Here is a 12,536-nt window from a genome sequence, read left to right on the forward strand (position 1 = left end):
GTTGCTCCTGAAGCCACTGTAGAGGAGGAGAGGGTCTCCTCAGTGAAATAAAGCAGCTCTGTGACTCTTTTTCTCACCGTCTTAAGGTGGGGCACCTAGTCCCTCTGCTTTTCAGCAGCCAATTTAGCATAAGTGACAGTCGAGTTTCACTGTAAACTTTTCCCTTCCAAAACAAACCCCTTCCTTTCCCTTTAATCAATCAAGCCAGACTTGCAGAGTAGTAAACCTTATAGTGTCAGCCACCATGACTGTCGGTGGGGTATTCATGACAGCACAAGGTTTTGGAGATTTTCCAAAAGTATGAAATGACAACTTCCAGACACTCTGCATTATCTATAGCATGTGCATCTATATAGCATGAGGTTATCTGCAATGCCGAGAGGGAAGGAGATTATTTAAAATCCTTTCCCTCTGTGTCTCACTTCAGGAATGAGCAGAAACACCTCATCCACATGAAACAAAGCTTGACAAAATCAAATCCAAACCCTTTAGCCCTTTTGTTTTTTATTGTGTATAATCTTTATCATATCTTCCTTGCCTGTTCTTCACCTCCATAGCTCAAGGCCACCCAGCATGCCCAAGTTTATTTTCCTTCAATCACCCATGCCTCCTTACCCTTTCTTCTTTATATCTCTGTCCCTCATGCCCTCCTTTGTCAGTGAGCACAGCACCTTTAATGTGAGCTATCTCCTCATTAAATACCTGCAGGTGTCTCCAGCATTTTGGCAGAGATGGAGAGGAAAAGAGAAATGGAGACAAAGAAAAAGAGAACGAGAGAGATGGAGTGGCAGCTGGTGTTGTTCGGGCCCTCTCCGACATGACACATCGCCAGATTCCATGTGCTAAATTTGAATTACGAATGTCTCAAGAGGCAAGTGAACACAGCTCAGGGACCAGGGGTTAGGAGGAGAGGTTGTGCGAGTATTCCCCTTTCACAGTGATCTGGCTTCTCATAACTATTTCGCTGCTTTGACACTCTCCTACATAGAGGAAGAAAGTGGGGTGATAAAGGAGAGCAAAGACGAAAGAAGAGCGGCTGAGCAAGGGGAGGAGCCAGGAGACGTGAGAGGTGAGGATGGAGCAAGGGGGAAACTGGGATGCTCAAAGTGGGTGATACCAAGATGAAAAGAAAAGAGAAATGAGGAGGAGATTGAGTTTAAATGGAAAAAAGAGAGAGTGGAGGAGATGAGCGATGATAGAAGAGGGAGAGAGCTGGGCTCTAGGGCAATGGGGTTCTCTCAGATGCAGGACAGGACCATCTGGACGAAAGCAGAGCCAGAACTCTGACGGTAAACACTGGGCACATGGAAAAAGACCAGGAAAAGAGATACTTACACCCAATCCACACTTTCTTACCACCATCCACCCACCACACTCATCCCAATAACCAACTGTCCTGCCCACATGTTCATGGAAAACCATACCATACAATACCAGACTTTACTTTTGTCACAAAAAAATCACTTCTAATCTAACGCTGCCTTCTATGTTACCAACAAATTCCATCTACAGCTGTCCATTTACTTATCACATAGGCCTCTCAGGTCAGCTGGTGTTCCTCTAGATGTTTTTTATTGGGTATTTAGTTTCAATGTTCAATGTTCAGGTTTTAAAACACTGAAGCCATTATCTGTCCATTACTTTCTTACTTCATTGCATCTTTTTTTTTCTGTTGTACATAGTTTTTATAATAGGCACATTGATTTTTGCTTGTGTATAAAATGTGCTTTAAAAATCAGGTTTGTCTCACCTTGCTGGCTAATTGCCACAGTGCAGCCGATGAGGGAGTGGTGGCCGGAGTTGAACCAGCAATGTGTGTCCCTTCCCCCTCAGAAGAGCGTAAGAATATAATCTACATGGTGACTACTCATTCTCTCATTCAGCTCATTCTTTCAAACTGTCTCGTCCTTAAAAATACGTCCCAATGAGACATGTCTGCACAAACATACACATCTCAACCTCCCAGTTCCACATGGCTCTGGAGAAGCAGCACCGCCCATCCAACCCTTCTGTCAATAAACCCAGTTTGGAAACACTTTAAACAGGCTTGTACATCACTCCACTACAAAAAGGAAAAACTTCCAAGACATGCTCTCCTCCATACTCACAGGGTTAATTAGAATTGTTTTAAACAGACACTGCTACGCTTTTCAAACATTTATGGCCACATGCATTACAACTAAGGCATTAACATATCCAGAAAGTTTAACCTCTTGTCTGCCCCCTGACTCCATTATAAGCAGCAGAGGGGAATGAGAGAGGACAGTTGACCTCTGCTGCCCCCTGTGTTACAGCTGAAAAACAACAAGGGAATTTTCGATGAGGAGCACCAGCCAGCTTTGGATCAGAGGAAGTGGAGCCAAGCCACCATGCAGGCTGCATGACAATCAGCTTGTATGTTAGCAATAAGAGACAGAGAGAGATCTAAAGCCAGAGGCAATGTCGTACCAATAACAACATACATTATTCACTAACCAGGACATACAGTGAGCGGTAGTGTTAAATAAAAGGATGAGTGAAACAGGAATTACAGTTGTGATCACTCCAAGGCAAAACCACCACAACAAACAAGAAATGTAAGTACTGCAACTGCATTCATTATTTTTTAGACGTTATTAAAAGTATAGATTTGTTCCACTAATGTAAACACAATCAAGTATTAGTATGAACCAATATCCCAATTTTAGATTTAACAGTTCATCAGAGATGTCTGTATTTATCTTCGATGTTGAAATATCTTTTGATAACACTTTTGATCTTGCAATATAACCAGGATTATCATTTTTGACTGTGCGGCATGTACTGTGAATTTCTACTGGAAAAGATTTTGAGCTTAAAAATGAAGACAGAGTGATCTTTGTCTTACAAACAAAATGAATGAAGACAAACTGTCTCAACTCTTACCTCACATAAAAGTGTCAGTTTGTCGTTGGGCAGCAGACCATTGGCCTCGTCCAGCAGAAAGTCCCTCCTAATAAACTTTTTGAAACCCCAGTCCTTCCCCTGGATAAAACGATATGCCCTCTGGCTCTCTATAAAAGAAAACACACAAACAAGGTGAAACAAGATTATTTGGAGTCTTTCACAACACGATTAAGCTCTGCATGTGTGAACAAATGTGAGCGCAAAAGAGAAAGTTTGTTATGAGTCACAACCATAAGCGGCAAAGAAACAATGGCAAAAGAGGCTGGGTGCAGGAAATATTGCCTTCAGGGAGCTTTTAACACTTCAGTAGAAAACAGAATCTCTCTCTCTTTTACTCCCTCTATCCTCTCACTGCCACATAAAGACTAGTGGTAAACATGAGACACAACTGCTGTGCCTCTTTGGCCAAGAAGTGAGAAATTGCAAGGATCAAAGCAGTCCAATTATCATGTGTTTATAGAGTGCCAATTATCTCTGACAGTGGCAGGAAGGATTCTGTAACACTCGGTTGCACTACAAAGACACAGCAAAGGTGCTGGAGTTCTTGTGTGTATGATAGTCACACTGTGGGGGCGGTCATAGCTATCTCCAGTCACCTAACAGTCACAAATGCTCACATAAAAGTCCAAAGATAATGGCTACGGACTATGACTGCTGCAGAGATCACAGCAAATTAAAGCTAATTGCCAATAGAAGGGAAACACAGCACCGACACATAATTTCAGCAAGTAACTGGAGCTCTGTTGGAGGGATATTACACCACTCTTTAGAGAAATTGCATCATTCGCCATTTTGTTAATGAGAAGTTAATGCTTCCTTAGACACTGCTCTAGGATTTCTGAATGTATTCACTTGGGTCGAGCTTCAGTGTCATAGATGCTTTCTGTGTATGGATACATTGTCCATTCCTATCATGAAAGACAAAATAGGATAACGGTCGTGTTTTTATGTGCCTGGTCCCATAAAGAGTTAATTGAAAACAAAACCATCTCAAAAGGAAACCGATTGTGTTTGTTCACTTCTTCTCATTGCTGTAACAGACATTATAAAGTTTCTTCAGAGAAAGGCGCATTCTGTTAACATGAATTGGATTGTGATGACATTGAGGTGAATAACAATCCGAGAGCCAATTCAATAACAAGACAAAGAAGGTCCAAACCCCACAATCAGAATAGCCAGATCGATGTTCATTTGATCATACTGACAGTGTAAAAAAGATGAGTCCACAGTCTTCATATCGTACATCAATTCCATACATGTAAATACGCCTGTGTGCAAGAATACAACCAAAAAGAAATACTGTGAATGTAAAACCAATAGGCAGTTCATAGAGAGGGATATATATGTCAGACACTATAGTGCTGTGTTTGGCAAAACTCATGCTCACTTGTTGTCTACCACTTTTTCCTACACATGGGGTTAGGGTTAGACTGGAATCAATTTAGAGTGTCCACTTAACCTAATCACCAGACTACATGTTTTTTGACTGTGGGAGGAAGCCGGCAAACGTGGAGACAGCCCATGAGCGCACAGGATGAACATGCAAACTCCAAATACTCCACCCATAGTCCAACTGGGTTTCGAAAAGAACACCTTTTTGCTGAGAGGCAGCTGTGGCCACTTGGTAAAACAACCAATTCAATGTAAGGATAACTTTAATGTACATGTTGTACACAAGTGTAATGTATGATTAGGAGATTAGAACATGAAATAGCATAAAAGACCAACGCACTACAAGAACAAGCATTTAAATATACTTTCTTAATAAGACAAAAGCTACACGTAAGAAATGCTATGGGATCAAAATAATAAAGACAACCACTGAACCTTCCATGAGGTTAGTTAAAACAAGCAAAGTAGTAAGAGACTCCTGAAAAGCTTGGTATAAGCTGGACAGTCACCACATATCAAGAGGTCATCGCCCCTCACATCCATACACCACAGTGGCATTGGGTGCCCAGCCCCAGCAGCTCAAACACACTTTTCTTCGTGCTGCACTTCCCAGAGATCCCAACAGGAGATCTGCTGACAGATCACAGTGGGAAGTACTAAGATGAAGTGGCAAAGCTAAGATCCTGTGTCAAATCCCCTGTCTGGATCTGAGGGAGCATGCAGTCAAGAAGGGGGTTGGTGAAGGAGTACAGTGCATATGCAGTTATTCCCACGGCTGCTCATGCAGGAGGTCTGTCAATGTAATCCTTGCCTTTAAGGGGGTGTGTATGCAAAAACGCTAAGAGGAATCACCATGCTAACACAAGCACACATGTATAAGCTGGCACTCAAGCCTATGCACAAAAATTCTATTGGTATGCACTCTGCTTTTGACAGCACTCTTGCTTTATTCATTCTTCTACCTCTCTGTGAACGAGAAGGCAATTGCCACTGTTTCCAAAATGACTGAGATTTTTAGGGTAAAGGTCTCTCAATAGCTAAACTGGGGTTTGAGAAGAGATGAGTACGGTTGGCAGGAGTGTGAGACAAAAGAAAGACACCCAAGAGGAAGAGGTGAGGAGAGGTTGAGGAAATGCTGAAAGAATCACCAGAAAACCAGAGAAGAGATTGTGAGTTTGTCAGTACAAGTGTGTGTGTGTGTGTGTGTCTGAGTTCAGCTAATGCCATGCTGCCATTTCCAGTGGGGCATCAGAAACCTACACAGGCTGGGAATCAAGTGCATGTAAGATCACTGATGTTGGGTGAGAAGCCTTCTGCTATGGTGGAGGCGCAAATAAGAAGATGTCCAATGGAAAAAACGTGAGTGATTTAAAAGACTGGAATTAAAGAAATACAGTATTAACAGGCAAAGATAGAAGACTGAGTCACAGCACACAGATCTCATTCACAGATGGGACTTTTTTTTATGTTGTTGAAGTTGAAGATATGTATAGATGCCACTCAATAAATAACTGATTTGATGTTTAGGTTTTTACCACACTTCCATGCATAAGAAAGTCTCCTGGCATTGAATGGTAAAGTTTCCCAGACTGCCAAAAAGACTGAAGGTGATAAGGAAGGTGAGAAAAAATGAGGTCTGAGCTGAAGACAGAGAGACGCAGAGGAAAGCAGGAGCAATGCCAGGGTGTTTGAGTGAGCAGTGCATCCATATTCAGGTGGAGGGCTCAGGGGCTCAGCTGGCACACAGACCAAGAAGGTCACCAGAAGACAAGCAGGCATGCAGAGCCAGCCGACACAGCAGCCAGAGTCAACATCTCTCTTCCTGTCTGTCACACTGTTGGTCTTATATCTAACATGTTTAAGTTCAGAAGAATCTCTGCACTAAACATATTAGACCAACTGAACAGTACTAAATTCAATTCCTTTAATTAAAGAATAGCACACCCAGATAATTCGGTTGGGAGTCAAATAACTACTGTACCTTCAACTGAACCCAAACTGGCCCAGACATTTCCCACACCCAGGCTTCAACTCAGAAATAATAGAAAAAGCCAGTACATAGAAAAAAGAAGGAGGAGACCGACTTTAGGTTCTGTCATAGCTTACAGCTATAAGGAAAGCTGTCCAGTTCACTGGTCGACATGGTAACTGGTTACCAGCTCAATAGTTTGATACATGTTTTGATTTATGACATAATAGGTCAACCAGAAAACTGTTAATATTAATAGCTAAAAAGGAGCACACTTCCAAGGACAATAGTCCAATTAAATGGCCAGTAAAGTACTGACACACCAATTCACATTGGCTGACACGAAGGAGCTTCACCTACAAACATGACATACAGAACCTTTTAGAGAAAATGTGATCTCTATTGAAGATTGAGCTCTATGAGCTAGTGTCAGCATAAAACATGTCTATTGACATTCTTTCTACCAATGTCGATACCATCTGATTATGAAAAGACTGACCACTACCTTCCACTATGAGCAATGCTCTATTTACCCACACAGAATGCCCGATCACCTCCATCAGTTACTTAGGGCAACATTCTCTGACAAGCTCACATCCAGATCTTCTATTAAAGGAAACCGAAACACTGATTCTTCAGCAACAAAATATAGAAACAGCCCACACCAAAAACATGTTGTAACTAGACTCTCTGGCCAACTCATACACACATAAGCTCACTTAGCCTTTGGCTACAACACAACAGAAACCATTGTCTGTAGGGGAGACTTAACAAGAAGACTATTTGAATACAAAACAGCTTGCAGCATAGGATAAAAACTTTCCATCTCTTCTTTCCTAGCTGTCAGGGCAGGAGACTGCAGGGGGGCAGCTGTTTTCTCTGGCAAGAGGAGGAGGAGGATGGAGGGAGTGTCAAGAGACAAGTTACAACCCACCCGACAGCCACAGAGGAGAACCAGCACATTAAGGCAGGGAGAGAAATGATGTGGCTAAGCCGAGAGTACAGGAGTACGGTGTAGGGAGGGGGGCAGTGGGCTGCCAGTACTACTACCGCCTGAATCTATCTCCATTAGCTGGTATGGACCATCAGAGGATCGAGAGACACGACACACACTCTCTAGTGGGGCCTTAAGGGATGAGTGATGTGGATGGGGTGTTTCATCAGGTAATATTAGGCTTTCTAGTCAAAATCTGCCATCACAGCTTGTACAGTATTTATACCTCCTTTTTGAAACTAACACAGGGTTTGCTTTGATTCTCAATATGCACATCAGTCTACATCTTAGCTAGGGGTGTCATGATCTCGATTGTAAATTGAATATGGATTGAAGCGACGTCGCGATCTCGACCTTCAAAAGCAAAGGTGGAATTGAAGATTTAACCACGTCCCAGTGTGACGTCGTGCAGGCCTGCCAGAGGGGGAAAAACACTGTGTTGTGTTTGTAGCCTTTGTAGCACAACTACACGTTGCCTCCTTCTGCTAACCCGAAGCTGCTGCCAACTAATAGTAACCATGGCAACTGCTGATTTGGGTGACACACTGACCGAACTCGAACCCCCTCCGCTTCTCTGAAATCACCGGTGTGGAAATATTTTGCGTTCCCCATGAGATTTGTCAACAAACAAACAACTCACGCTGAAGCGATAACTAGCACTATAATGTCGCCGTGTCTGTAGCATCAGACCACCTTATTTGGTGGTGGAGAACCCTGGATTTTAGCATTTACTGGTTATTGTTACCGATACTGTTAATAACAATAACTTAAACACGGCCTCAGTGTGGTACATCGCAAATAAATGATGGACATTGTATCACTCGTGACATCATATAGACAATCTAAACGGTAATTAAAAGATTTAATGAGTTACCATGACGTAATAAAAATGATTCTAGACTAAACTAGACACGTCTAAAAAGAGGAGGACATAAAAAAATATTGAGAATCGAATCGTGACCTTAAAATCCAAAATCAAATTGAGTCAAGGATTTGGAGAATCATGACACCCCTAATATTAGCACAAATCAAAAAGATAAAAAAAAATATACCCTATTCCCACCCTATTTAATCCTGGGTTTGTGTTTAACCACATTCAGTCCCAGGTTCAAGGACTGCAATGCATGTGGGTTTTTATCAACTTCGGCTATGATCAGCATCAGTGGGAACATAAGACCCAGGTGAACATGCTCATTTCTTCTTCATCTTCTCTATTTTTGCCAGTACCGTACAATTTCTGAAGAAACACACAGAATTTTGACAGATTCTGACACATTACTGATTACTCACTTATTCTATCCATTTTGATATAAAGAACTCAGACTTAATGTGCATTGTATTAACAAAGGTCCCACAGGGACAGAGTATATGCGGGTCAAGCATTGACTAGCTATATAAACAGTCCACAGCAACCCAGCTTTCTTAATTAAGGCACTTTGTTTTTATTTGGCCTTTTTTCCTAGAGGCCTGAATTAAATTGGATTCTAAATGATCCAGAACCAACAGAGCAATTTTTGCTGCCATATTCTTAGATGGAGTGCTCACTTAACTGTCACAAATATACTGGCAGCTGGGTAATTTTCTCCTGTGACAGGGCAACCATAGTGGAAGGCCCAGGTCTCCCTGGGGGGATAGTGGGAAGATTGGAGGAGGGCATATGGCAAGAATGGGATGGGGTGTGCACCATAGAGCACACCACTTATAGACAAAAGCCCCTTGAGAAGCAAAACGAGTGGGAAAACGAAAATGAGTCTCTTCACTTCACTTGGTGTTCCCCATATTCTGGATTTTCTGAGGGCATTTAGCAAATCGGTGCTGACGAAATGACCAAGCAGTGGAAAATCCTGCCCACAATTCCACATAGCCCCCAGCATAATTTACAATCTCATTGCCAGAAGAGAACGCTTTAAGGAGAGTAACTGCATTGAGGTTCTTTCCTGAGACTGCAACTTAGAAAGAAAAGGTGGTATTACATTTTTACAAGACAGAGGTGGATTAAAAAGACGGATAAAAGAAAGTGACATTGTAACTGTGGCATGGTGGAGAGAGAGGGAGAGAGAGAGAGAGGCCTGAGTGAGCAAATGAGGGAGAGAAAACACACACACAGGGGGATGAGGGTGGCAATTTGAGATCGGGAAATGTTTCTTAGCAGGAAAAATGATTTCCCTTTCTACACAAGCTGCACCGCAGGGGGTTGTACACAGTTTCACCGCACATGCCTCAGATTCAAACACTTCCGCCTCCCTACCTCTCTTCTCTTCTCATCTCCTCTCCCTACCACCCACCCACACCATCTTCCCTCCTCCAAACTTCCTGTACAGTATATGCTGCAGGGTACTGGGAGAGAGGAGGCAGCCAAAAAGCCTGATAACCAGGAAGCGGACACATCTGGCCCTCACTAATTCAATTCCACACAAGTTTGCTTTTCCTCCCCATAACATAACCTAATTAAAAAAGCAGGAATTGGAGGCACATTCATTTCCAATTCATCAATGGGTAGAGAAGCAGGGGAAGACTTCTTAAAAAGGTTGGGTCCTTTTTAATTAAAATCAAAATTGCCCTATGCTACTTTAAATTATATATTTACTGGAAATGAATCCAACCAGCAGTGATTACACAAGCCCATATGGCTATCAATACTTGCATTATTAGACGCACTTGGTGTATTAGACACACTCCCCTCCTCCTTCATTTACAATTTTTTGCACCTCAAAGACTCAGGTGTGACAGGAGTTTTTAATTTCAAAACTCTCAAACTTTGTAATGTCCTCAGATGTCTGCTAAACACACACCTCTCTGCAGGTTGGCCTTATATTGCCTCAGTTAGTTTGAGCTGGGGTTGGTTAGGGCCTGATGGCTCTGACTTACCCATGGCTTTGGTCTCTTCTCCCTTGGCATTGAGGATAGAAAACTTAAACCTGGCGCGCACATCACTCTTTGGGCAGCTGACTAAGAGCAAGTAAAGTGACAGATAGTCTTTGCTCTCCTCATCCAGACCTTTAGGATTGACACGCAAACACCTAAGGGGAAGAAAAGGAAGAAACAAACTGATGAGACTAAAAAACGCTAAAAGGTAATCTGATGTTTGAGTTCCTAAAGGAATTTTTCTTCATTATTGTATTCAATAACATTATACTACTAATGATGGTTGGGCTATGTGTGAGTATGAAAATAAATAATTTTTAACAGAGCTGAAAACAAACCCATACTCCATTTATTCACTCCTTATTGAAAAGCTTTCAGTTTCACAGATTTATAGACAGCTGTGAATTAACACTGTGGACCAAAAAGGAACGTCTAACACAAACATAGCAATGTAAACACCTGTCAACATGTCCACATCAGCAACAGCAATACACTTGGCTTAAATGCCAAATGCAAAACATCCACAGCTCATGTGTGCACATGAAGGGAAGGGAATCCCACTGCTTCTGTGATGCAACAGTAAAACAACATGACGAACTGTCAATACTGTCAAACGAATCACCTTCATTATTTGGCCCACCTTGTTTTATGACATGGGATCAGCAACTACCAGCTTAGAAAGCAGCCTACCTAAACTTATAATGAATATGTATATATATATATATATATGTATATACATATATATTAAGCCAGTTACACAAGCAAAATATTGAACCAGAGTGTTCCATTAAGGCTTGCTGCGCTCAAAACTTCAACGCTACAGATAATCCACTGTGTTTATAGAGAGCATGGTTACACACGAATAGCATTGCATAGTAAATTTGGTTGTTGTAGAGCTGCAACTAACAATTATTTTCATAATCAATAAATATGCCGATTATTTTCTCAATTCATCGATTATTACATTACATTACATGTCATTTAGCAGATGCTTTTATCCAAAGCAACTTAACGATTAGTGGTCCACAAAATGTAAGAAAATGTTGAAAACATTTTGAAAAAAATGATGATGTTCTCAAATGTCCTGTTTTGTCCACAAACCAAACCCCATTTTGTTTTATTTATTTGCAATACAGAGCAAAGAAATCAGAAAATATATAAAAAAATAATAAAAACAAATGAATTGAACATCCGGAGGCTGGTATCCTAATAATTGGTTTAATTAATAATTTTTTTTTAAATCTACAATTCTTATCTTTCCATCCATGTCTGGGCCAAGAAATGTAGAATTCCACTTTTCCAGACACTTCAAGCTCCTCCAAGAGGAACCGAGGGTGTTGTCAGACCAAGTGATGTTCTCACATGTTTTACATTTTCCACAACTTCTCTTCCCATTTCAGCATGCTTACTCAGGAAGACATGCATGAGGCGAGACCAACCACCCTGCCACAAGAACAAAACAGAGCAAACTAACATTTTATCCTGAAACTGAATTTCACTGTTGACCAAAGCCTCCATACCCAACCATCAAATAACCATCAAATAAACACTTGAAAAATGGGAACCACTCCCACTTGCCCCAGACCTCCATACGATAATGAAGAGGCTCGCCAAAAGATCACCAATTTCCAGAGGATTCATCCTTCATTTATCAAGGTGGCAGACAAAGAAAATAAGCCTGTTTTTCTTCAACCTTGGCTGTATTGTTCATATTTTCAATGAAAGATTTAATATTTTCTGAGAGCATATAGAAGGCACCTGAGTCAGATGTCTCCACCAAAACACCAATCTTGTTTTAGATCCCAGGACAAATTTTGACCAAAAATGGCATCTTGAAACACACCACACCATTTGGATGAACTCAATGAACTCTTCTCAAGAAATGCTTAAGGTTTTCCCATATGTACAGTCAGTATGTCTGACTGTACATTAAAAATTGTAATAAGCCTTTTATCAAATTTATACATGGTTCAAATTTTCACTCAGTTAGTGTAAATTCAACCATGACATTGACATTAAAAATATTCTGAACACAAGTTAGTCAGTGACAATATTAAGCGATACAAGATACCACCAAAGCAATAGCACTTTAGGATTTATGAACCTAATCTCTACAAGATATTGTTCTATCTCTCAAATGTGGACAGTGGACATCATGTGGAAAAGCACTGTGAGAGAACTTCTCTTCTGATGCCAGTATCTGCCACTCCAAAGAACAGCCATTACTAACCATTTGAGTTTGCCGTTGGCTCCTGAGGAGAAAGTGGAACTTTTGATGACCTCTCCCATCTCCTCACGACAGAAGCTGAAGTTGTTGATGGTCCACATGTAGGAGAACTTCACTACTTTGATCTGCAAAGAAAGGACACATGAAGGGCTGAAACCAGATCA

The 12,536-nt window shown here is 41.3% G+C and overlaps 2 protein-coding genes across 4 annotated transcripts in view; both read right to left on the reverse strand.

The window, feature by feature from the left end:
• gjc1 (gap junction protein gamma 1) overlaps positions 1-12,536 on the reverse strand; it is a 797,916-nt gene that overhangs the window by 459,344 nt on the left and 326,036 nt on the right. The gene's annotated exons all lie outside the window — the stretch shown is intronic.
• LOC122784987 (speckle type BTB/POZ protein) overlaps positions 1-12,536 on the reverse strand; it is an 83,966-nt gene that overhangs the window by 26,278 nt on the left and 45,152 nt on the right. For both annotated transcript variants that reach the window (XM_044050477.1, XM_044050476.1), the window contains 3 exons: positions 12,376-12,497; positions 10,149-10,300; positions 2,905-3,032 (listed from right to left, as the gene is read on the reverse strand). In XM_044050477.1, the coding sequence (XP_043906412.1) occupies positions 2,905-3,032; positions 10,149-10,300; positions 12,376-12,497 (402 nt within the window). The remainder of the gene's footprint in view (positions 1-2,904; positions 3,033-10,148; positions 10,301-12,375; positions 12,498-12,536) is intronic.

This window comes from Solea senegalensis, linkage group LG19, assembly GCF_019176455.1.
Source record: "Solea senegalensis isolate Sse05_10M linkage group LG19, IFAPA_SoseM_1, whole genome shotgun sequence".
Taxonomy (NCBI): domain Eukaryota; kingdom Metazoa; phylum Chordata; class Actinopteri; order Pleuronectiformes; family Soleidae; genus Solea; species Solea senegalensis.